The 25982-nt window shown below is 40.9% G+C and overlaps 1 protein-coding gene and 1 long non-coding RNA gene across 2 annotated transcripts in view; both read right to left on the bottom strand.

Moving 5' to 3' along the window:
- Window positions 1-558: 558 nt before the first annotated feature.
- On the bottom strand, window positions 559-10138 carry LOC143435587 (uncharacterized). The gene is made up of 3 exons (XR_013106064.1): window positions 9970-10138; window positions 7953-8005; window positions 559-835 (listed from the first exon to the last, which is right to left on the bottom strand). It is a non-coding gene; the product is annotated as an uncharacterized LOC143435587 (long non-coding RNA).
- A 6499-nt stretch (window positions 10139-16637) lies between these two features.
- The window catches only part of Smc1a (structural maintenance of chromosomes 1A), a 45082-nt gene continuing 35737 nt past the window's right edge, over window positions 16638-25982 (bottom strand). The window contains exons 20-25 of the mRNA XM_034485095.2: window positions 19646-19802; window positions 19078-19232; window positions 18811-18962; window positions 17551-17620; window positions 17208-17318; window positions 16638-16903 (exon numbers count right to left, since the gene is read on the bottom strand). Coding sequence (XP_034340986.1) covers window positions 16820-16903; window positions 17208-17318; window positions 17551-17620; window positions 18811-18962; window positions 19078-19232; window positions 19646-19802 — 729 coding nt within the window. The 3' untranslated portion in view covers window positions 16638-16819. The remainder of the gene's footprint in view (window positions 16904-17207; window positions 17319-17550; window positions 17621-18810; window positions 18963-19077; window positions 19233-19645; window positions 19803-25982) is intronic.

Raw genomic sequence — 25982 nt, 5'->3', positions numbered from 1 at the left:
TCTATTTCATTTCCTTTTATTTAATTTATCATTTTATTTGTTTTAACACAAATGCTCACTTTGTTGCCCAGGCTGGCCTTGAACTCATACTGATCGCCCTACTTCAGCCTCTGGAGTGCTAGAATTAGAGGATATACCATCGCATCTGCCTTTACTGACTGCTGATTAATCGTCTGCCAGTTTTATACACTACAAATACATTCTCCAGTCCCTTATCATCAAGCTGCTTCATATATTTCTGGCTCCTCTGTGTTGCTGGCACAGAGAATCAAAGTTATGAATGTGATATTCGGAGTTTGTTGGCTGATGAGCAAGGAGAGCAAGTATTGACATCTTGGGTTACATAGTAGTAAGTGGGGCCAACCTCCTACCAAGCAATCCAGTAGAGAGGACCCTAATTTAGACGTTACACAGCCACTAGAGTTCATTCCTTCAGCTTTGCATCATCCATATACTCTTTTCCCTATATTTATGGCCTAGAAAGAAAACACTCACTCTTAATATAGTACCTTTCCTTCCTTCCAGAGGACAGCAACCAAAAACAAAAAATAGGATTCATTCAGGTATAAGGAACAAAACCACAAATTACTGACTTAATAGACCATTGAGAGGGAGACTTCAGGATGATTCTCTGTGGTTCTCTTGCTTTGGCTTCCTCTGCTAGTCATTACCACCCTCGGGGAAGTAGTCCATGTATTCAGAAGATGGTTAGCAATAGCAAAGGGGCCACATGCCTTTTTGTTCCCATACAGGGAAGATGAGTCATCTTGTCCCTCAAAAGCCGAGCGTAGTCCTGAGCTTCATTGTGAGAGGATCATCTCTGAACTAATCATCACTGTCAGAGGAAAATGAAATGACTCACGTTAGTATTCTTATGAAGACCTACCTATATCTAGAGCTAGTGCTGGGGTCAATCCAAATTCTATGGTTGTTATAAAGTGGGACAGATGATTAAATGCTGGAGAATAACCACGATATCTACTATAGGAGCATAAACTAAGAAAGTGGAAGAAATGAAGTCCAAGAAAGAGTATGTCCAACCTAAAAGAGCAATGAAGGCAGATCCCAGCATGCTAGCTGCACAGCAGCCCTACTGAGCGCAACGGATTCCAGAAGGAACGTATCTAGGAAGAGGAGGGGCCTTCAAATGATTTTTATGCTTTCTTTGAGAATTTTAAATAACTTACTAAGGTACTAATTTCAGGGAATGCAAAGGAAAGAAAGCAACTAGAAACTTCAAGCATCAGGGACTATATAAGAAAAGTGATGTGGGATGAGAAGGATGGCTCAGTCAGTAAAGGGTTTACCTCACGAGCATGCAGACCTGAGTTCAATCACTAGAGACATTATTATTATTATTATTATTATTATTATTATTATTATTAAAGCAAGGCTTGCTGGTATGATTATTTTTAATCACAGTGCCTGGCAGGTAGAAACAGGTGGATCCCTGGGCTAGTGGCTAGTAGGCCTAGCCTATTTGGTGAGACTTGGCCTTTAAAAAAAGATGGCTGGTACCTGAGGAACAGCACACAAGGTTATCTTATAGCCTCTACACACAAGTACATGTACATATATGCCCATACACAAACATGCACACACAAAATTATATAAACAGAATGAACAATTTATTGACTCAAGCCTTTAGAATGATCAATCAGCAAAGCACAGATGAATTAATTATAGCCACACATATAAGGTAAATTTTTTATCTATCTTGTTAATAACTTAATTCTAATACTTGGGAGGCAGAGGCAGGTCGATCTCTATGACCGTAAGGCTAGCCTGGTCTACAGAGGGAGCTTCAGGCCAGTTAACTGGCACCTGTGTCAAGCAACAAAATACAGATGATAGAAAAGGTATACAGATTATAAGTATACATATATAACTGGTATACTGGGGACATTACTATATTGAAGACTTAGGAGAACAGTTGGGTGGTATAAATAGTATAGGAATGGCCCCCATACACTCAGGTGTTTGAATGCTTGGCCACATGGAGTGGCACTATTAAGAGGTGCAGCCTTGTTGAAGGAAGTGTGTCACTGCGGAGGTGGGCTATGAGATATCCCATGTTCAAGCTATGGCCAATGTGGTACACAGTCTCTCCCTATTGCCTGTGAATCAAAGATGCAGAACTTTCAGCTCCTTCTCCAGCACCTTGTCTGTCTGCACACTGGTGTATCCTGCCATGACAAATAATGGACTAAACCTCAGAACTGTAAGCTAGTCTCAATTAAATGCTTTCCTTTATCTTTTTTTTTTTTTTTTTTTTGTTTTTTTTTTTTTTTTTTTTTTTTTTTTTTTTGGTTTTTCGAGACAGGGTTTCTCTGTATAGCCCTGGCTGTCCTGGAACTCACTCTGTAGACCAGGCTGGCCTCGAACTCAGAAATCCACCTGCCTCTGCCTCCCAAGTGCTGGGATTAAAGGTGTGCGCCACCACCGCCCGGCAATGCTTTCCTTTATAAGAGTCGTGATGCACGCCTTTAATCCCAACACTTGGGAGGCAGGTGGATTTCTGATTTTGAGGCCAGCCTGGTCTACAGAGTGAGTTCCAGGACAGCCAGGGCTACACAGAGAAATCCTGTCACAAACAAACAAACAAACAAACAAAAGACAAAACAAAAAACAACAAAAAAAGAGTTGCTTTGGTCGTGGTGTCTCTTCACAGTAATAGAAACCCCCAACTAACAAAGCAAGGAAGTCAATAATGACTGAAATTGATAAACAAATTGGCAAATAGAAAACCTGTGCATTATTTGGAGCCGTGAAGATAATTACCAGAAAAAAAGAAAACAGAATAGATTTCCAGGTCAAGATAACAAATTTATCATGTGTTTATCTCTCCTGTCTTCCGAGATCCTTCTAAATGATAGTTAAGGGATTATAAAGATAAAAACACCTTTGTACTATACTACTACAAGGAAGAGTATATGAGCTCATCTGTCAACAAAACAGATTTCAACAAATTTCTGGAAGGTAGGAGTAAAGGGAGAGCTGGTTACTGATGAGGCATGGCGAATGAAGCCACAGCTGGGCCATGCATGAAGGTGGCGCCCCTGAAAAAGAGTTTGTTGGCCTTTCTTTGCAGAAAGTTTGGAGAACTTTGGGTCTTGACAAGGCCAAAGATGGGAGTGAGACGTGTGGCTGAAAACAGGGAGTTTAGTGAGAAGTCTCTATGCCAAACTATCCAACCTCATGCACAATGCACAGTAGCCAGTTGTCTTCTCATTAGGCAAAGACAGGGGCCTCCTCTTGAAGGAACAGAGCCATCTCAGAGACAGGATCTCTCGATTCTGGGAATTTGGAACTGTAGCAGAAGACTCAGAACTCTTCTTATCCTGTGGGGAATTTGTCAGTTTGCCTAGTCCTGCTCCTCTACCAAACTTCCAATCAGATTTTCACTGGTATGTTTTAAAAAACTTTTTAGTGGTTCATTTTGTTATTTGTTATTCTATAAAGGCTATTATCCATATACCTTTATAGAATATATTCTGATCACTGTCCCCTACCCCCACCACTCTCTCTTATCTCCCTTTCATCCTTGTCAACATCCCCCACCTCCATCCATATGAGTTCCTTTCCCAGATTCATGACTTGGTTTACTTTTGTAACTCATTTTAACCAGGGCCATCTATGTGGCCATTGCATCAAAACTATTTACTGGAGTCTGATGAGGTTATCAGTGGATATACAACTGAAGGCAGTGATTTCTCCTGAATTTGTCAGTAGGAAATAGTCCAGCAGTGCAGAGTAGGGCTCTCTTTAGTTCTCTTCCACCCATGTGCAGAATCAGTGAAGGCATCTGCAGCTGCTAAGAGATTATAATTGCAATAGTCATGTCTAGAAAAAAAATGCCTAGAAAACAATGACATTTTACAGAGTTTCTCTTTATTTTCTGGCTCTTACATTCTTTCCATCTTCTCTTCCACAAGGTTCTCTGAGCCTTAGAGGGGATGGTATAAATCACTTGTTTAGGAAATTACCTAATGTGGCCATGACTTTCTTCATCTACCACAGTTGACTGGAAAGAATGGCTTCTCTGATTAAGACTAAGGAAATGTCAGCAATCAAGCACGAATCACAAGGTTTCCTTTGAGAAAAGGCCACAGATGAGAGAAATAGTCCAAAAAAAGCAGAGTAACTGGGTAGAGAACGTGTTAGTAAATGAGCAGCCCAATGGTAGAGTCTAAATCTGTTTTTTACCTCAGATATTTTCAGGCTGAAGGGCAGTGCATCATCTATCAGATAATAATTGTTCTACTTTATCCAAACATCACAAAAGAAAATTGTGGTCCTACTCCCACTACATTAACAAAGGCTAACAGTGAGTTCTGACTTCAGCTCTCACTGGATAATGCATTACCCTCCTCTTCCCACTGCAGGTGGGACAGCTAGAGCACCCATTCTCACCTAGCAATGAGGAACCCCTGGGGAAGGTATCCAATGGAAACTGAACAGAGACTTTGAATATTTCTATAGCCACTGCTTTAATGGGGCAGGGTCTCTTCTTCCATCATAACAATAGTGTCTGACAATGGAAGCTAAAAAGAGAATATTGAAATAAGATCCAGCATCACATAACACAAAAGCCCAAATACCCAGGACTCAAATGACAATTACTCATCATGCCAAGAACCAGAAAAACCTCAACTTGAATGAGAAAAACAAAATGAAACAATAGACATGAGCACCAAGATGACAGAGATGTTAAAATTAGCTGAAAAGTATTCAAGGACAAGGAGTCACCATCAAAATACCTTTAACAATTACGAATGTGCTCCAAACATCACAAATTAGAAAATGAGAGAGTGAGATGGCTCAGCAGGTAAAGACACGTGCTGCCAAGCCTGATGACCTGAGCCTGATCCCACAGAGCCACAGGGTGGAAGGAGAGCACTGATTTCTTGATTCCTACAAGTTTGCAAGTTGTCCTCTGACCTCCACATGTACACTGTAGAACACACACACCAATGTAATAATTTTTTAAAAAATTATCGACTAGCAAAGATATAAAAGTAAATAAGGGAAAATCATGGAAACTTTAGAACTGCAAATTATAACACTCTAAATAAATTCCTCAATAATTAAGACATGGTTATAGAAAAATGGAGGGACAAAACAAAAAAATTAAAGACAGAAACACAGATGTTTTACAGTTTGGAAAACTGACAAAAATAGACTGAGGGGGACATGAGAACAACCTTAGGGACCCATGAGACTATTGCAAAATACATGACACTATGTCCTTAGGATTCTTAAAGAAAAATAGAACACCTGTTATAAAATATTATGTCTAAAGCAGGCAGGCATACTACTAATCAGACACCATCAAAACTGGGTCTTAGAAGAGTGCAGCGAGCCGAGTAGTCCTAATGTTTGGGAGGCTGAGGTAGGAGAGTCACTTGAGCTCAGGAACTCAAAACCAGCTTGGACAACATAGTGAGAGATGTCCCCATCACCCACTCTCTACATAATGGAGCAGTGCCTTCAATGTTGAGTGGGAAAATGATATGAACTCTCAAACTTTATAGCCAAGTATCATGATAAAGATATTTGCAGATATGTAAAGTGAAACTTTACTTTCAATCAGTAAAGTCAATAAGAAGCAGCACTCACATGTCAATAGCAACCAACAGCTGTCTGATGGAATTTAAGACCCACTCAACAGGAGGGAAACTATACCTGGTATATGAAACATAGCCAGCTTCTCCACGTTCATGAGGTCAAGCAAGGATCTTAGAAAAGAATCTCCTACCACCACTTTGTTAGACCAGCATAATTCCTTACTCCATTCTAAATTTTATCCTTATAACCACAGATAAGTGTAGCTACTACCCCTCATCAAAGAAGCCTCTCTTTACAACCTATGGCGACCTTCAAGGAAAACAACAACTGTATATAATGCAGAAACCATGGGGATCTGAGCCCCAACAAACACACCATCATCACAGCCCCTGTATCTATTACGGTCCAGGGAACAGCATGAAGAGGAGATGGAAAGATTGTAAGAACCAGAACACCAGGAAGTCTGCTGTGGAGCAGGCTCTCCTAGAAATGGCTGCATAAAACAGACTGGAAAACACAGCAAGATTAATGGACATGTTAATGTACAGTGGGTAAAATGTCTCACTCCTAGACCGAAAACTACAGGCAACTAATGACTGCTTGGTGAAGAAGAATTAACCATTCTCACAGACGAGCCCCCTTTATTGCTTGTCTAATGTAGAGGGGTGAGCCTTCAAACCATGTACACACAGCAAAAATAGACACAGTGAGTTGCATTTATATATTTTATGCATATGTATACATACATATATGTATATAGTAATGATAATCAAAGAGAAAGGCTATCAGCTTGAAAGATTGTATAGGAAGTGTTCAAGAGAGAGGAGCTGGGAGGGACTAGAAGGGAGGAGGAAGAGCAATGTGTTTCTAGTTCAATTAAAAACATAATAATTATAATAATAAGAAAAGAAATCTACTTTTTTATGTAACCTTTCTGAGAAAGCTACTTGGAGATGTGTTCCATCAAAACAATGGGAGGAAAAAGCAACCAAAATCAAAACCCTGAGCTCTAATAAACAGTGGATATAACCATAGAAACAGTAAAGAGAATTTCTAAAATGACGATCCATATTTGAAAAAGGACTGAAGGGCTCTAGAAGGAAAGGCCTTCTGGGGAGGGTAGGAGCAAAAAGCAGACTTAGCAGAGTATTTTTTAAATGTGGAATTTTTTAAATTGAATTTTATTTGTTACTTTTTTACTTTACATCCTGTTTCCTGCCCCCCTCCTGGTCACCTCCTCCCACAACCCCTACCCTTCCTCTCAGAATTTTTAATGCAGTGAAGATTTTGAAAAGAAAAAGAAAACAAATACACAATGAAGCAATAAGGTAAAAGAAGAAAAATTTAAAACCAGGAAAAAGAAAGATTGCTACAAAGCAAGAAATTATTAAAGTGTATTGGTTGGCTCAATGAAGAAGATTATTTAATCATATCAATAGGTGTTTATTGCTCTTCATTTTCTAGAATCATACTATAGACAAAACACCAAAAAGCACAAATAGCAATCATGATTACAGAGCAGAATTTACTCTCTGCCATCACTTTGCTAGACCAGTTTTGACAATGTGAAAGTACAGATGAGAAGGTAAGATGTGGTGGTGGTGGCAGCAGCCATGCCATAGAGCAGGAAGAGTACGTATCCCAGGTCATTCTCAGCCACAAAGCAAGTTTGAGGCCAGCATGGGCTACATGAGACATTATCTCAAAGAAAACACAATACAACATAATGCACACATAAATAAATAGCAAAAATAAAAATTGCCATGAACAAAACAGAATGCCTTTAAGATGGCTGGGCAGGTAAAGGTTCTGGACATGCAGCCTGATGACTTGAGTACAATCCCTGGAAGCCACACTAAAGAAGGAGAGAAGTGACTTCTGAAAACTGTCCTCTGCCCACACATGGGCTATGTGGTATGTGTTCCTATAAATAAGTTTTAAAACTTTAAGTTTAAGAATAGATAAATAGCTATATTCCAGAAATTGGAAGGTCAGTGGGGGTGCTGAAAGAAAGAATATTTTCTTACTTAACAAAGCCTTGATCAAGAAATATTGTCCCGCCGGGCGGTGGTGGCGCAGCCTTTAATCCCAGCACTTGGGAGGCAGAGGCAGGAGGATTTCTGAGTTCGAGGCCAGCCTGGTCTACAGAGTGAGTTCCAGGACAGCCAGGGCTACACAGAGAAACCCTGTCTCGAAAAAAAGAAAAAAAAAAAAAAGAAAAAAAAAAGAAAGAAAAAAGAAAAAAAAAAAAGAAAAGAAATTGACTGTTTAAAAATGTCCACACAAGATTCTGAAGAGATGGTTCAGTGGTTAAAAATGCTTGCTACTCTTGCAGAGGACCTGAGTTCAATTCCTAAAACCCATATCAGGTGGCTCACAATTACCTGTAACTGTAGCTCCAGGGGATCCAGTGTCTCCTTCTGGCCTCCATGAGTACCTGAGCACATATGTTTGCACACACAGAGAGACACACATGTACACATAAATAAAAATAAAGTATTGCTTTAAATTTTTCCTCATAGTATTATTACTTACCTGAAATCAGGTACAAAAAATGAGAGTTGGTAGGGCAGTGGACTCTTGCTTTCCATAGACCTTCTGTATGGAGTTCAGTTTTCTAAACAATATGCCTGCATGACTTCTTTTGTTGTTGTTGTTGTTTTCGAGACAGGGTTTTTCTGTATAGCCCTGGCTGTCCTGGAACTCACTCTGTAGACCAGGCTGGTCTCGAACTCATAGAGATCTGACTACCTCTGCTTCCTGAGTGCTGGGATTAAAGGCATGCACCATTGCGCCACCACCAGGTGCATTACTTCGGTTTAATGAACACTTGATTTAAAAAAGAAAACAAACATTTTAAAAGCACAAAAGATACTCCTGTCCATAAGCATACCTTCTATAGTGAGAATTCTGGAATTTTGGTTACTTTAAAAAACACAGAAATATTATAAGAATATGTTTTTGTTTTAATCCCAGGTGTGGGATATGAAACTGCTTTGGACTATCCACAGCAGCTGACTATGATTTGCCTCGTGCTCTAGCAGAGGCGTGGTTTGGCCAGCTGCAGATAGTTTTTGGTGATTGTGTGACGTTTGGAATTCTGAGAATGTTTCAGAGGATATATAAATGCTAGAGCCCCGATAGGCTGGATCGGTGGCTGTTGGTCATTGAGGGAGGTTGGCTGCAGTTTATTAGTAGTCATGTTCAAAGAAGAAACAAGAAGAAATTGGATTGAGGGATCTCTCTCTCTCTCCCTGCTATCCTTCTTCCTCTCCTATACAGTGATAGGGGGTGAAATTGGGGGCATGAAGGATGGGGAAAAGAACCCATAAAGTAGAAAAGTCAGCTAATTCCCTTCTCCCCAGATTTCCTTGTCCCTCTGGACTTCTTCATGTAATAGTTTAGGAAACATTGCAGTCTCTCTGTCTTAAAAACAGACTCTGCTCAAGTGAAATTTGGTTTTTACAATTTGTTAGCTCAAAAGTGCCATTTTTTACTGCTATCTTCTTACTTTATACTTGAGCTCACAAAGCCCTTTTTCATTGTCAACAGCTAGAAAGAATCCTCTCTACTCTTAAACTCAACTGAATTCTACCTTCTGGAAAAAAAAGAATCTTGGCCTCTAAGCAGAACAACTTTCTCACACGAGTCTTCATTCATGAGTCGAATGGCACTCAAGTACACTTACTTACATAACATTCTTTATACGCCCCACTCTTCTTTAACACTAGCTGTGGTGTGAGATTCCTAATGTATCAGTCTGTCATTTTCCTGTTCCAGCTTCCCATTGTTCATGAGATCAAAGCTAAGCTTGATTGCATGGCTTCCATCACTTTTACCACTGCATGGACCAATGCTAACGACTCTTCTCTGAAAGCTGAATACTTTCACATTCTTTACTTATGCAACTCTTCGTAATGTTCTTTTGTCCCTTCCCCAATAGCAAACAACTCCTTTTTCAAGACTCAGTTGAAGTACACCCTCTTCTATAAAGATGTTACTGAGCAATTCCTCCAACCCACCATACTCCAAGGGAGAACCACCCAATGCTTTCTATACGCTCACTCTGCCCCATCTAGACTTCTGTTATATCATCTGCTACATTTAGTGCACTTCTCTGAGTCACTACTTAAAATGTGCATTTCTGGAGGGTGGAGAACTCAGTCTAGTCGAGGGCCTGATGCACAGAAAGGAATTCAATATATGCTTCTAGAGCAAGCAGATGTATGGAGAACTAGTGCGAGTGGATGCAGGAAAGGACAAACAAGTAAACATTCATCCAGATGCATAGATTAATAAGTAAAAAAAATGGATCAGGCAATTGAGAAAAAGAAATCAACAAGTAAATGAGTGAAAAGTACATGAGAAAATGAAGGTACAAGAGAAAGAATGAATTCTCACCTCTGTGTCTTGCATCAAATTCACCAGGAAGAATTCCCCACTCTTCACACGTCTAAATTGTGCATGTGTTAACCTCTTTTAAATGAAATGCGGACACACTCCGATCAGTGATGGGCATTGAAAGCATCCACAGGGAAATGAGACAGGAAGGGCTTCACAAGCAAACTTGAAACTGGCTTATGATCCGAAGCAGCTCTAGAGCCTGCCTTATCTTGTCACCCCCTCAGCTGCAGGCATCTGTTGCTCCTTTCTCTAGTGCCTCCCAAAATGGTGACTCAACTACTTTCTGGCTGTATTTATACTCCTCCTACTGTTCCTGACTAACTTCTTTCGTTTCCCTTGTCTCTAGCCCATGACTTTTGCTATCTCCTGCTTTTAGGACTTTCAGCTTCTGCTGCTTCGTGGCTCTTGGGGCTTTAGCCATGGGTTCTCTTGTAGCTTCCACTGGTCTGGTGACCCCCCCCCCCCCACGTTCCCTCCCTATCCCATTTCATTGTACTGCATGGTTCAAGCTACCTAGTAGCTCCTCTTGCCGGCTCATTACTTCTGCTGTCTCGTGGAGCTTGCATATGTATTCAAGCCTTCTGCTGTTTCATGGATTTTACATAATCAGTCTGATGGCTCCTGCTACATCATGGCTACTATTGCTTTATGACTTTGGCATCCCTTTGACTCTCAGTGCCTTGCTGCTTGATGGTTTCTGCTACCTTGTGGCCAGCCTATGAACTCATGACACAAATAGCTCACAACTTATGATTTTTGAAAAGATTTTTTAATGTTATGTATATGTGTAAGTGCCTGCATGTAAATATGTGCATCACATGTGATCCTGGTGCCCACAGAGGCCAGAAGAGGGCATCAGATCCTTTGGAACTGAAGTTGCAGGCTGCTACATGGATACTGAAAACCAAATCTGGGTCCTTTAAAGAGGCAACGAGCGCTCCTAAGTGTTGAGACATCTTTTCAGTCCTATGATTTATGATTTCTACAGTTTTGCTGTTGCCAGGTAATATCTGCCCTCACTGAATTTTTATTGTTCCCTTATTTTGAATACCATAGGGTCAACTTCTCTGAAATACCTATTTTATATATTTGCCATTAGATATGCCACTGGCATAATAAGATGGTATCCCTACTCCAGTCCACCTAAGAGGATACTAATCAGTCTAGAAATCTGCTACCTTGGTCTAGATAGATGCTTTGTCAATCTAGTCATCTGTAATCAGGCCTGTGAAGTCATGTGGTAGAGTATCTAGAGTGTCACAACTTACACTAGAGAAAACCCTTGGAAGGGGCAAGGCAAAGTTTTCAATAATTTTCAAAAGGGGGTAGTATAACTGGTAAGCATTTGGCTTGTCCTATTTATCCATCAACTTTGAGAGTTTCACTTCCCTGGCCATTTCTACCTGTCCTGATTAGAACTCGAGTTCCATTTATGGCTCCAATACTTCCTAGCAGTAGGACCGTTGGGAAGTTAATTTCACTCCAAGGACCTTAGGAAATGAAGAGTCTGTGAGTTCCTTTATAGGTTTGACCTACTGGGCATCTCTTTGTATGTTATTGAATAGAGGATACATTTTATCCAGGGGAAAAAAAACCCTCAAAAATATTGTAAGGCAGGAAAGAGGGAATTGGAGCCCTGGCTTAGAAGAGTCTCAATGCACATAGGAAGTGCTCAGACAAAACGTATTAAACTAGATGGATGATTCAGTGACTTGCGGGGGAGAGGGGGTTCAGGGGAAACTATACAGTACACATAGTGCTTAACTTGAGGGGTGAGTTCCAGGTGCTGAGGAGGCTAAAAGAAGATTCTGATTCAGAGATGAAGAAAAGGACAAGAAGGGTAGAGTAAGAATATGACTAGTCATTGCTATCCTCAGTCACCAACCACATTCCATACTCAAGTCATTAAAGTACTTCTTTTTTTAAATTTAATTTGATGTATATGGGTGTTTTGCCTGCCTGTATGTCTATGCACCACATGCTTCCGTGGTGCTCACAGAGGCCAGAAAAGGGCATTGAATATCATGAAACCAGAATTACAGACGGTTTTAGGGACTTATGTAGGTACTAGGAATCAAGCCCCCATCCTCTGGAAGGGCAGCCAGTACTCTTAGCTGTAGAGCCCCCGGGTTCATCATCTTAGCAGTTCATCTCATCATCATATTTAATCCATTTTGACTGTTCTTGTTTATGGTAGACAGTCTGGTCTTTTCAGTTCCTAGTCTCCATCTTCATCCTCTTCACAAATGCACTCATCCATACATTCCTCTGCTTGAAATCTCACCAGGTGATGTTTTTATCAGGCGCTGTGCTTTCTGCAGGACTACGACAGTAAACAAGTTGTCTCTAGCTGGTTGGCCCTTGTGGTTTGGTGTATTTGCTTGAGACAGATTAAGAAGCTTTATTAGCTGGCTGAACAGGAAGCTACAGCCACAAGTGCATAGAACATAAACAACCCAATTCATTCCCACCCAGGCTGTCTTGGCTCTTTGAGTCTGGTGTATTCTCTGCTTAAAGCTGGTTTCATAGTCCTCCCTCCCACCCCGCCCCACCAGTCTTCAAGCTGTGATCCCCAAGTCTACAGGACACTAGTCATTTGGCAAGTAAGCACTTGAGGCTGAGGGCTTAGGCCACATGTAGAAATGGAAGGTTTGGAAGTTGGAATCCATAGATGGCCTGTTTCTTGGGTACAGCAAGTATGGGAACTAGTGTCCCCTAAGCCCAAACTCTAGCCAGACATTTAAAACTGTTTGATGGGCTGGAGAGATAGCAAAGCAGTTAAGAGCACTGTCTGCTCTTTTAGAGGACCTAGATTTGATCTCCAGCACCTACACGGTGGCTTACAACTCCAGACCTGGGGATCCAATGCCTCTTCTGACTTCTGTGGGTACCAGGCATGTACATGTGTATAGGAAGGCAAAACACTCATACACACAAGATAAAAATTAGTATCAATTTTTTAAAAAAATCATTTGGTCACGGACTACTTCGAGCATTTCTTGTTGCTTTCCCCCTGCAATCCTTATGCTTCAGAGTTAATTTGTTTCTGGCCTTCAGCTCTTCATACGCACTATTGCCACCACCTGGAGTCTCCTTCTACTGGAACAAGTGAATTCCTAACCAAGTCTCAGTTCAGCTATTACCTCTGGCCTTCCCCAGGATGGGAAAGTGTCTTCTTTGAATGTGTTAACATCCTTCCTATGCTTCTGACAAAGCTGATTACCAGGGATGCTTATGAATTGGCTTCTAACTAAACAGTGACTTAACTAATCAAAGGCAGGATAAATATTTGACTCATCTCTATATTCTAGGTGTGCATAACTAAGATTTCCAGAATGAAGTGTCTAATTAAAGGAAGATACTAGTGTGAAATGTACTCACCTCCTTAGATCAAGTTAATCGGGTCAACCTAGCTCCTCCTAAGAAATAGGGATTCTCCTTGGGCTCAGCTTGCTTAAAAACATACCATGGTGTCTATCAGAAAGCAGTGAGAGCTAAGTGGAAGTCTAGGTTCTATCACTAATCCATGTGATTCTCACCTCCCTGACCCTGACTTTGAAGCTTCTTTGAAGTACTTGTGTTCCAATGTGCCTTAGCACCTCATGTAATCCTTTCTATCCCATAACATAGAGGGTTAGTTATCTGGGTTATTATCCACACCTACTGAATCATATTTCCAGAGGTGGGACCAGAGCAATTTATTTTTGAAAAGCTCCACATCCTTTGAAATGTGGGGGTGTGGAAGGTAACTGCTGATTTTCATTATAAGCCCTTCTGTACTATTTTAATTTTTACCTGCGTATATATTGCTTTTATCTTTAAAGGGGAGCGGACTTCACAAGTGATTCTTATGTATATAGCCAAAGCTGTTAATCACCTCTGTAATGGAAAAGCACTGGAGTGGATTAAAGAAAAACAAACCTGGGTTCAAGCTCAGTGTTATCTGGGGCATTTAACCCTTTGTGGAGGAGGGTCAGTTTTCTCATCTTTAAGGCACAGAGACTAGCAATTGCTATCTTTAAGAATCTGGGATGAGACCAGCAGTGCTTGCTGGCATATGCTTTCATCCCAGCACTCCAGAGGCAGAGGCTGATGGATCTTGAGGCCAGCCTGGTCCAGCGAGTTCCACAACAGCCAGGGCTACACAGAGAGGCACTGTCTCAGAAAACAAAACAAATCTGGGCTGTGTAGAAAGAATGGCTCAGTAGTGAGAGCACTTGCAGCTCTTACAAAGCACCTGGGTTCTGGTCTCAGCATCATCCATGGAATGGCTTACAATCATCTGGTCTGTAGCTCCAGTTCCAAATGATCTGATGCTCTCTGCGCATACACATAGAACACAGACATACATGCAGGCAAAAACACTTATACAGATAAAAAAAAAAAAAATCAAAAAATATTTTAAAGCTGCCATAATAGATATGTCAGTCAAACTGCTTCAGATACATTCCCCATCGTCTTCCTCGCGGGGTTGCAAGTAGACATTTTTATCATCTTTTAAAAAGTGAAGAAACTGAGGCTCCTAGGGAACTTGTCCCAGTTTCTATAGCTAGGATTAGAACTGAGTCTGATCCTCAAAACTCTGGCAGTATTTGCCAAATGATGGCACATGGGCCAAGGGTGGTATGTATCTTTGGGTGAACATAAGCCTGCTTAGTCATGCCTTTTAACATGTATTAGAAAACATAATTATCACATTAAACCTATGATTTAATGGATATTGCTACTTGAGATGAAATATGTAGATAGTTAGACCTCAGATCACTGCAAGAAAAATATTGGGTGAACAGTGCTAGAGGGCACTTTAGAAATGTCTACTAGAAACAAATATAGAGATAGCCTATTTCCATAATTCCCTTTCCAGGAATCAACACAAAGATACACACCGAACACTATCACATGGTACAGCAATGCTCCTATGCAGTATTTTGTGATAGCAAAAACTGAAGTCACTGTAGCAGAAGAGAAATGGGTAAGTTAGATGTGACTGTCATAGGATGGCAATCTGCACAGCATTTTAGAGACACTGATCTAGGCTGTACAACTCTCAAAAACATTGTTAGACAAAGAAAGCAAACTGGTACAATTCAAAGTACCATTTTCATTAGATACAAGATGTATGCAAAACATTAAGAACAAAGGCTAGATGGGCAGACAACAAAATGAGAAATTAAATGAAGAGGGGGAGTAGTTGGTAATAGAATGAGACTTTACAATAACATATTCTTTAAACTGTTTTATTAAACTACACTTTAGGTTTTTGTATGCTTGTATGTGTGTATGGGCACATGTGTGGGTCCCAGGGATCCAACCTAAGATGTCAGGCTTGGCAGCAGGTGCCTTTACCCACCAAACCACCTTATCAACCCACAATATCATTTCTTAAAAAGAGAATGGATCCAAGTACTTCTTGTGGTGCTGGTATGAAGTATGGTGAAGCCAGTGTGTCACACTCTAAACACTACCGAGCAACCAGTCCTGATTCAACTTTTATCCCCTTGCTTCAGATTCCCAAGTGTGGAATTTAAGGCATGTGCCACTGAGGCTGGGGAGATGGGTCAGTGGCTAAGAGCACTTACTGCTCTTCCAGAAGAGCAGAGTGCTGTTCCCAGCAGCCATGTTGGGCAGCTCATTAACTGCCTTGACTCCAGCTCCAGGTGATCTGATGATACACACATATATTATACACACACTACACATACAAAAATAATACAAACATAAATCTGAAAAAAAGGTGTGTGCCACAATGTCCAGTCTGACTTAATTTGTAAAAAACAAAAGCAGGGGCTAAAGCTATCACAGCAGGCTTTCTTTCCTCAGCAGTCACTATAGCTAATGAGGTTAGTTCTCAACCACACCTTAACATGCTAGGCTGACAAGTGGCCTAGGCTTAGCTCCTGACAACCCAGATTAGGGCTCAAGCACATAGTTATCATACACGATTGAATCGACTGGATTCCTCAGGCTCTCTATTTATTAGATAAACCCTATCTGTGCACTGGCTCTTTCCCAGTAACCAAAGCATTCAGCACCCAGAGTAGCCACTCCTGTCCCTTGCAAGAGTTAGAAGCCCTTCCAGACAGAGGAACAAGAAGATCTGTATTTAGAGGGGGCTGGCATCGAATGGTGCTCCATACACAGATAAGGCATCATTAAATCCTATGAGGAAGGTAAATGTTAGCTCTGTCTTCATAAATGAGGGAACCAAGACAACGAAAGGTCAAATGATTTGTTCAGCAGCAAACAGTTAAGTGTTAAGTAGAACCAGATCTGTAACTGTCTCTTCCCAGAACATCCTCTACTCTGACTAAATCTTACCAATTTGTCAAGGTCTGGCTGAAATGTGAGTTTTTCCACAAAGCATGAAAATGATAATCCTCTTATCAAGGTATTTGTGATATTTGGCTAATCAGAGTAATTTACAAACCGAGCCCATTTCCTTACCAGAAAGACATGGTCCCTGACTCAACTTAGCATTTTCAACACAGATCCAGACGAATAAAAGGTGTCCATTAGTGTCGGATGAACACACAAATGAATGAGTACATGAAAGAATAAATGAGGGCAGTTTAGTGACTGCCACTCCTATGAGATCTTGGGTACTTTTGCCCATCTGACGCACTGTTATCCTGTATTCCCATGGAATCAAATTCAGATTAGGCTCCTTAAAAACTGGTCTCCAATATTTATTTAGCAATCAAACTAACATGCACACAAGCAATCATACATGTACACAAACATAAGGAGGCATAGTGCTAGGAAATCCATGATAGTGGGTGATGAGATCCAGGAGAGAAGATGGGCACAAGGGCAGTTGAGGGATCCAGACAAGAAGACAGAGTTCCTGCTATTGTTCATTGGGGTTGGGGTTGGCATCTGGGTACTTGGTGAGGTCGAAGGTCAGGACTTTACTGATCACACAGTCCCCTTGCTGAAGGAGAAAAAAAAAATGTCAGGAGAGAATTAAGAAAGGTATACAAAAGCCCAGGACTAGGGGCTGAAAAACTTCCTCCCTGCGTTTCTGCTCAAAGGCCAGGCAATGGTTCTTTCTGGATGAGAGAAAGCATTCAATCCTATGTGCCTTCTTTCTTTGCCAAACTCTGCACTTTTTTCCTGTCTTCACTGTCTGGCTGTCTCTGCCAGGATGGGCTGGCTAAACATTCAGGGCAGGCTCCAACAAACCCAGATGACTGCTCAGAACCCAATCCCCTCCACTGCAGTCCAGCCCACCCTACCTCAGGATAGACTCCAATGAGGCTCTCAGCCTTGGTGTAGAATTCCTCCTTGAGAGAGATAACAATGGCCTGGAAATTGCAAGTTGACTGCTCCTTGATGTAATTTGCCACCTGTGGGAGGAGGATTTAGCAGAGCTCAAGACCGAACACTCCATTCTCTAGTCAAAGTAAGTAGGTGGGGGTGGGGGTAAGAGAGACTAGGAAAAGGCTACTAATTATCAAACGAGGGTGACCCAATCCTAGTGGTACATAGATAGGCAGCAGGAATAGCTAGGGCACAATCAGGAAACCCAGCCCCCAACTTGGGGCCTTCCCTCCCAGGCCTCACCTTTCTTGAACCTACCTTGCCAATGTTGGTGTTATCCAAGGCAGCGTCAATCTCATCCAGGACGAAGAAGGGGGCTGGCTTGTAGCTGGGAGGGAATAAATAAGTGTGCTAATATTGAGAAATGAGGCTAGCAAGAAGAGTGGGCCAGCCCCACTGTCGGAATAGGCCGACTACATTCAGAGACTAAATGACTCAGGTCTTTGAATTCCCTCCTTTGCATCTGGTTCTGGGTGCCACTATCCCCCCCTAGTACCATGAAAAATAGTTTGTTTTTTTTTTCAGGAACTGTCCCTAATAAGCAAGCAATCCAAGGGTCTACTATGTCTCAACATACATTATGATGACATGTGTCCTTGACTTCATACATGCTGCAGGTTCAGCCTAGAATGCTTGCTGGGTTCCTTGGCAAACTTTTCTTTTAAAAGATATTTTATGTGTATAAGTACTTTTCCTGAATGTATACATGTGCACCATGTGCATGTCTAATGCCTACAGAAGTCAGAAGAGGGCACTGGACACCCCCAAAGCTAAAGTTATAGGTGTTTCTGAGCTAGCGTCTGGGTGCTGGAAACCAAACCTAAGTTCTTTACAAGAGCAACAAGTATTCTTAAGCACTGAGCCACCTCTCCTGTCTATATTACTTCTCATGCATTTTCCGTGCCCATCATACACTAGGTTAGGTGGCCAGCCCTCTTTTATGTCTGCACACCTCCCATATTACTGTCTGGTTATGTGTCTGGCTTCCTCTAGTCTTTGGGCTCCTTTGGTCAGAGACCATGACTGACTCATCTGTTTCCAAGCTCCCAACAGGGTCTGTACAGAGCAGCACTCAAGAAATGCTCATAAACTAATGCTTTATAATCAAACATTAAGTTGTAGGGAGTCAAATCTAAGCACTCCTGGCCTGGGGTGGGGGTTGTCAAGGTATGCCAGACATCAAAGAGGGCTTTCCAGAGGAAGGGAAGGAGAATGAAGAGGTATGTCAAGCTAGATATGTACAGAAAGGCTTACTAGCCAGCAACCATGTGAAGAAAAGCCTAGAAGTGGAACTAAATACATGCAGGAACCACAAAGATAGGCGAGATGAGGGTAGATGGGGAAGATAGGCCCAAAAAACAACCATCAAGGCCAATAGTGATGCGCTATAGTAGATAGGGAAAAGGGTATGATAGACGCTAAAACACCTTCACCTATGCAGATCTCTGCATATCACTAGGCCCCAGAGCCTCTGGTTGCCTTAGCTCTGTCTCTCCACCTTATGAGGCAAAGCCTTACCTGTGGATGGCAAAAAGCAAGGCTAGAGCTGCAACTGTCTTCTCCCCGCCTGACAGATTGTCCATAGGCCGGAAACGTTTGCCAGGAGCTACACAGTTATAGTTGATGCCATCCAAATAGGGCTCTTCAGGATTCTCAGGGCCCAAGAAGGCCTAGGGGAAGAGACAGTGGGGTGAGGACCTGCAAGCATCAATGAGCATGGTGATGGGAAGAGGGAACAGCAACTGAGAATGGTAGGAGCTGGTTGCATAAGGGGTTTCAGTCTACCTGGGCACTGCTGTTACGGGACAGAGCCTTATAGATCTCATCAATGTTGGTAGCCACAGATTCAAAACAAGCATTGAATCGGTCAAAGCGCTCCTTCTTTATCTGTTCAAATGCCTGCTTGGCCTTCTTTGCTCGCTTTCGTGCTGCTTCAAACTCTGCCAGAAAAAGGAGCAGATGATGATCTCTCAGTGCCCTGGGTTCTGCCAGGGTTGAGAACCACACCTGCCAAGAATGACCTGTAAATCCTGTAAATGAAAATTCTAGTGATAACCTATAAAGGGAGAGAAATGCCTGAAGAGGGCCTCACAAGGATTCAGTGAGTTGGCTACCATGTAGTCTAGGCACACAAGCATACATTCCTCCATGGGCTCTACCAGCTACCAGCTTTATTGACACCATCATTTGCTCCGTAGCAAGCAAGCAGATAACCTCCACTGTTAAGGGCATCTAACACTTTAAAGTATACAATTATGTAAAAACAGGAGCTGGTATGATATAGCAGCATACCCTTATCATACCTTCAGTCTTCTGTTCTCATCTGAGGCTCAGAAAGAAATGCCAGGCTTACCATCTGAGGTCTCCTGGAACTTGTCTCGGACACTTTCCAGCTTTTCCATGGCCTTCATGTTAGGGGCAGCAATCCGTTGAAGCACACTCTGCTGCTCATTCAGCTTTTGCTGGAGTGTGTTCATCTCTTGCTTGATTTCTTCCTCCGCCTGTGCATCCTGTAATCCCATACCCAGCAATAGTAAGGAGCACCTGACCCCGAGTCCAGACCACCTGAGACATGAATGGTGCTTGGGGATCTGCTCCTATGCAGAAGGCAAGTTCTTCTCCAGCTTGGCGTCTTTCACAAAATCTAGCTTGATTTGACTGTTCCAACTGTCATTGGAAATTCTAGGTGAATGTGGCTTTGCCACCTATAGTTCTTTCTCCAGATCCTGCCAACCTATTTGTCTCTCGAGGAACAGCTGCTAGTGGCCCTCTCTGGCTTTTAACCCAAGCCATGAGCCAGTACCATCCCATGGTGACCTAAAGGCCCACACAGATTGCTCTGGCCTCCACTTACAGATCCACGATAACTAAGGCAACACATGCTTTTCTCTTAAATCATTGCACTTGAGCAAATTGCACTGAGTTTTGGTTTGTGGCCCCTTATAGATACTGCAAATGCATGTTTGAACTTATGCCTCACTGCCACTCTTAAAGACTACTTCACTGAATACACCAAGAGCGGTTCCTGTATTCACAGAATTGAGGGAGCTAACATAGAAACACAGTTAAGTACATAATCAGAATAGTGCAAGATGAATGTGAAGACAGTGACAAGCAGTGTTGAATCAGCACACGAGAAGGGAACCTGACTCAGACTCTGTGGTGAGGGAAATCTGGGTGTGTGTGGAAGTTAGAGCCTATAGGACGAGCAGTAGAAGAGGAAGGAGTAGATGTAGTTTTATGCATGACCAATAACATCACAGGCAAAAGCTGGGGTGGAGGTTCCTCATAAGTTAGTCACTGGGTTACAAGTAATTCAGGAACAATCAACTTTAGAAGTCAAAAAATATATTTTTTTAAAAAATCAGTATGGCACTACTAACAATTTATGTGCATACATGATCATGAATTCACAGAAACATGCTGGGGAAGCACAAAGGGAAGAGATTAGATAGACAAGCAAAGGACAGATTATAAAAGGCCTTACAAACAGATTTTTATCTCAATGGAGACCAATGTGATTTAAAGAGTAAGAAGGACATGGATATATTTACATTTTAGAAAACCCTTCTGGAAACAGAAAAGATCCCTGGTATCCCTGGAGGCTAGAAGACAGCAGTAACTGCGTTAGAACCAAAAATTACAGATAGCTGTGAGCTATCATGTGAGTGTTATCCACTGAACCCGGGTCTACTGCAAGTACAGTAAGTGCTCTTAACTTCTGAGCCATGTCTCTAACTCCAAAACTTTTATTCTAATACTGTATAAAATCTAAGTGAAATGGTTCAGTTCTAAATGCATATGATCCATAATGAACAGTGAGACTAACACAATAACTAAAAGTCCACAGAGAAAAGCCCAGGACCAGATGAACTCAACTCTGAGTTCTATCAAACTTTGTCCATCCATCCATCCATCCATCCACCCACCCATCCATCCATCTACCCATCCATCCATTCATCCTGAGACAAGATATCTGTCTAACAGCCCTGGCTGCCCTTGAACTCACAAAGATCCACTGCCTCTGCCTCCCAAATGCTGAGATTAAAGCACCACCATGTCTGACAAACTTTAAAGGAAAATCTAATATCAGTATTTGTTAAACTGTTCCATGAAATAAAAAACAAAAAGAACATAACCAATTTCACTCTTTGAAGCCAGCATTACCCTAATGTCCAAATCAGGTAAAGATATAATGACAAAAAAAAAAAAAAAAAAAAAAAAAACCCAACAACAACAAAAAAACAAAAACCCTATAGACCCAGTGTCTCTAGTGAACACAGAAACAGAAAATTTCAGGAAAATACAAACTGAATTCAAGAACACATCATGATCACATATCATGATCAAGTAGATTTCATCCTGAGGATGCAAGGCTAGTTTAACATATGTAATCATGAATGCAGAGCCACACCAGACAGTCCCTATCAATAAATAATGGAAGAAAAAGGTGGTTGGTGCTCATGGGGTCATCCTACTTACTGCTTACTGAATTTCTGACAAAGGCAAAATCACCTTCTCAAGTATGTACCCAGGGCTGAGACCACCAAGCTCCAACAGGTGGCCCCAAATCTGCACTCATTTGGACAACCCTGGTTAAACACACCAAGTCACAAAACAAGTAGACAATGAACACAAGAAAGAGATTTATCCTGAAGCGGGGTGGGTAGAACAGAGGCAGTAGAGATGGGAGAGGGTGTGAGTGATACATTATGAAATTGTCAGATAACATTTAATTAATAAAACACATTAATTAACTAAAACATACACAAACCAATAAATGTAATTTACTAAAGTAATATTTTTGACTTAATTTTAGATATTTTATTAATTCTTTGAGAATTTCATACATGCATATCATGTATCTTGATCATATTCATCCCACTCCTTCTAATTCCTCCTAGATCTGAACCTGTGGGTCACATCCTCTTTGGGAGTTGAACAACACTTTCACAGGGGGTCACTTAAGACCATTGAAAAACACACATATGTATATTACAATTTCATAGCAGTAGCAAAACTACAGTTACTAAATAGCAACAAAAATAATTTTATAGTCGGGGGTCAATTAAAGGGTTGTAGCATTAGGAAGGTTGAGAGCCCCTGTCCTAGATCTACTTCCATTCCTTCAACCCTCAACTTCCTGTCCTCTTTTATAAGTTCATTTAAATTCTTTCATAGAATATATTTTACTCATATTCTTTCCCATTCCCCAACTTTTTCCTATCCACACAACTCTCATACACTAATGAGTGTGAGTAACGGTCTACCTTTCAAATTTATGTTTAAAGCAAACTTTCTCAGAATTTATCAACCGTATCAGCTCTTCAGGTAGGTGTGAGGGCTCCTGAGTGAGCATTCCTCTTTCATGATGGATTCTTTGTTTTGCCTTTTTAAAAATTATGTGTATATACCTGTGTATGAGTTTGTACACATGAATACTGGTGCCCAGTGGAGGACAAAGATGTCAGATCCCCTGGAGCTGGTATTATAGGTAGTTACAAGCTGCCTAAAATGGGTGCCAGGAGTCAAACCTCAGGTCCTCGGCATGAGCAGTACATGCTTTTGACCATGCTAGAAAATTGACTGGCTTGCTCTTATACAGAAGAACCAGAGCCACCATGTGTGCCTTGTATGCATGTGTACATGAATGCAGGAACCCAGGAAAGCCAAAAGGGTCAGATCTCCCTGCAGCTGAAATTATAGGCTGGTGAGCCACCCTACATAGGTGCTGGAAACCACACTTTGGTCCTCTGCAAGAATAGTAAGCATTGCTGAACCATCCTTCTAGCCATCCATATAAATAATCTTAAGGACAGAAATATATGGCCATCTTTATATACTATATAGATACAGAAAAGGTATTGACCACAGTTCAACATGCCCTCAAGATAAAAGTCCTGGAGAAGAAATAAATGGAACATATCTCAAAACAATAAATATTATACATGACAAACCTATGGTCACATTATAATAAATAATGAAAACCTAAAAATATTTCCTCTAAATTTTGCAGTGAGGCCTGGAAGTCAGCTCTCTACATTCTTATCCAATATTGTGCTCAAAGTCTTGCTAGAACAGTAAGGTGAGAGAAAGCTATAAAAAGGATAAAAGAAAGCAAACAAAGAAGTGAAATTACTCATATTTGCAGAAAACATGATTCTGTACTTGACTGCATCTATTCTACCAGAAAACTCTTACATTCAATAAACACTTTTAGTAATATTGCAAGATACAAAACAACATTCATATATACATACCAACAACAAGCTTTCTGAGACAGAAATTAGAAAAAACATCTCATGCACAATAGCTGCCCCCAAAATAAAGCACCCTGGAGTAAGGATGTAAAGACCTATACAACGAAAACATTAAGGCACTTAAATTAAAGAAGGTACCAAACAACAGAGAGACCTTCCAAGCATCTGACAAGCAGAATTTATGTGCAAAAATGGCTTTTATTACCAAAAGTAATTCAATGCAATTCCCATCAAAATTCCAATGGCATTCTTCACAGGACTAGAAAAAATCTAAAAATTAATATAAAAACACAAAAGATAACATACAGCCTAAGCAATCCTTAGTAGAAGGAACATTGCTGGAGGTATTACGATATATGACTTACAGTTGTATTTTACCCCTAGTTAAGGAGTAGTTGAGAGCTGCTGGAAGATGAAGAGTAGTAAGTTTTCTCTAAGGGTGTGGCCCTAGTAGGCTTGATCATGCTGTAGTAAAAGGCCACAAATCCAAGCATATCTAGGCAGCACTGACTTTACTTGCTGGGGTTATAGAAAAGGAGGAGGAAGAAGATGACACCAAGTTTGGTGGGACCTGAGAAGACTAAGGAGAGGGGTGAACATGACCAAACTACACTACATATAGTTTTCAAAGAATTAAGAAAAAAATTATATCACTGAGCAATAAAAACAAACTAATGGTGGCACAAAACAAACATGTAGCCCAAAAGAGCCAAGACAGCAGGAAATCCAGAAATAAACTCACAGCTATAGCTACCTAATTTTGACAAAAAGCATCAAGAATCTATACTGAAAAAAAACATATCTCTTACCCTAAACAAAATCATTTCAAATGAGACGAAAACACCAAACTCTGAAGATGATGCAGAAAGATATAAAGAACACACTTGAAGTTACAGATATAACTTTCTGTACAGTAGTAAAATAACAAAAAATAGTCCCAAGAATCAACAAATGGGACATGAAACTAAAAGACCTTCTGCCCAGACAGAGAAACCAACATCAGAAGAAAAAGTCTACAGAATGGAAGAAAATCTTTGCCAGTTAAGCCCCAGACAGGGGATTGATATCTAGAATATATAATTACAAAAAGTAAAATACCTGAGCCACAAAACTACCACTAATTACCACTATTACTAATCACTAAAAGAGTTAATGTAATAAACAGATAATTCTCAAAAGAAGAAGCACAAATGGCCAGTAAATATCTCAAAAGGCCCAGCAAGATTGCTCAGTGGATAGGGGCACTTGTCACCAAACTGGAGTTCAAAGTCCAGAACTTACAAGGTAACTGGAGAGAACTCTAGGAGGTTGTCTTCTGACCTCCACATGTGCCAGTGCATGCGCACTAAATAAATAAATAAATAAATAAATGTAAACACACACACACACACACATATATGTTTACTACTGTTAGCCCAAAGGAAATGTAAATTAAAAGCACTTTGAGATTCCATCTCGCCTCACCTTCAGTCAGAATGATTATGATCAAGAAAATAAATAACAAAATGCTGGTGAGGCAGTGGGAAAAAAAGCAGACTTTATCCACTGCTACTAGGAAAGTAAATATTGCCATTAAGGAAATCAGTATGGCCCCTAAAAAAAGGAAAGATATTTGGGCATGGTGAGGTACACCTTTAATTTCAGTACTTGGGAGGCAGAAGGGAGAAGATCTCCGTGAATTTGAGGCCAGCTTGGTCTACATAAGGAGCTCCAGGAAAGCCAGGGCTACACAGAGACTCTATCTCAAACCATCACCCCTTCAAAATAAACAAAAACATAAATATGGAGCTAACAAGACTCAAGCTCTTGGGCATATACTCAAAGGACTCTCCATCCTGACACATCCATGCTTACTGCTGCACTATTCATAACTGCAGGGGAATGGGACCAGACTAGATGTCCTTAAACAGAAGAATAGATGATGAAAATGGTGAATGCATCAATAATAGAGTTTTACTCAGCTGTTAAAAAAATGAAATTGGGAAATTTTCAGGAAAATAGATGGAAGTGAAAAGTATATCGAGGTGGCCCAGTCTCAGAAAGACGAAGATTCCATGTTTTCTCTCATTTTTAGTGTTTGTACGTATGTAAATAAGGGTTTGGGAGAGTGGTATAGACTAAAACTAGATAGGAGACCACAAAAAGAAGCTTGTGCCCGGGTGGAAGTGTAACGTGATATCCAGGGGAGAGTGAGCAGGCATAAGGGAGGAAGGAGAAGGAGAGAACCAGGAGAAAAAGACACCCCAAATGTTGTTAGAGAAATGCTATAATGGAAAAAAGTACACTGAAAAGTTACATATTTATAATAGGCTTTCAAATGAAAATGAAAAGAATAGTTTACTATTATCTAAAAGGAGAATGTGAATAATTGCACGCAAACATATTTGTATTTTAAAACCACAATGAAAGGGCAATGTAAAAACTAATTAA

Source organism: Arvicanthis niloticus, chromosome X (genome assembly GCF_011762505.2).
Source record: "Arvicanthis niloticus isolate mArvNil1 chromosome X, mArvNil1.pat.X, whole genome shotgun sequence".
NCBI lineage: Eukaryota > Metazoa > Chordata > Mammalia > Rodentia > Muridae > Arvicanthis > Arvicanthis niloticus.
This window is presented reverse-complemented; position numbering and strand designations above follow the sequence as displayed.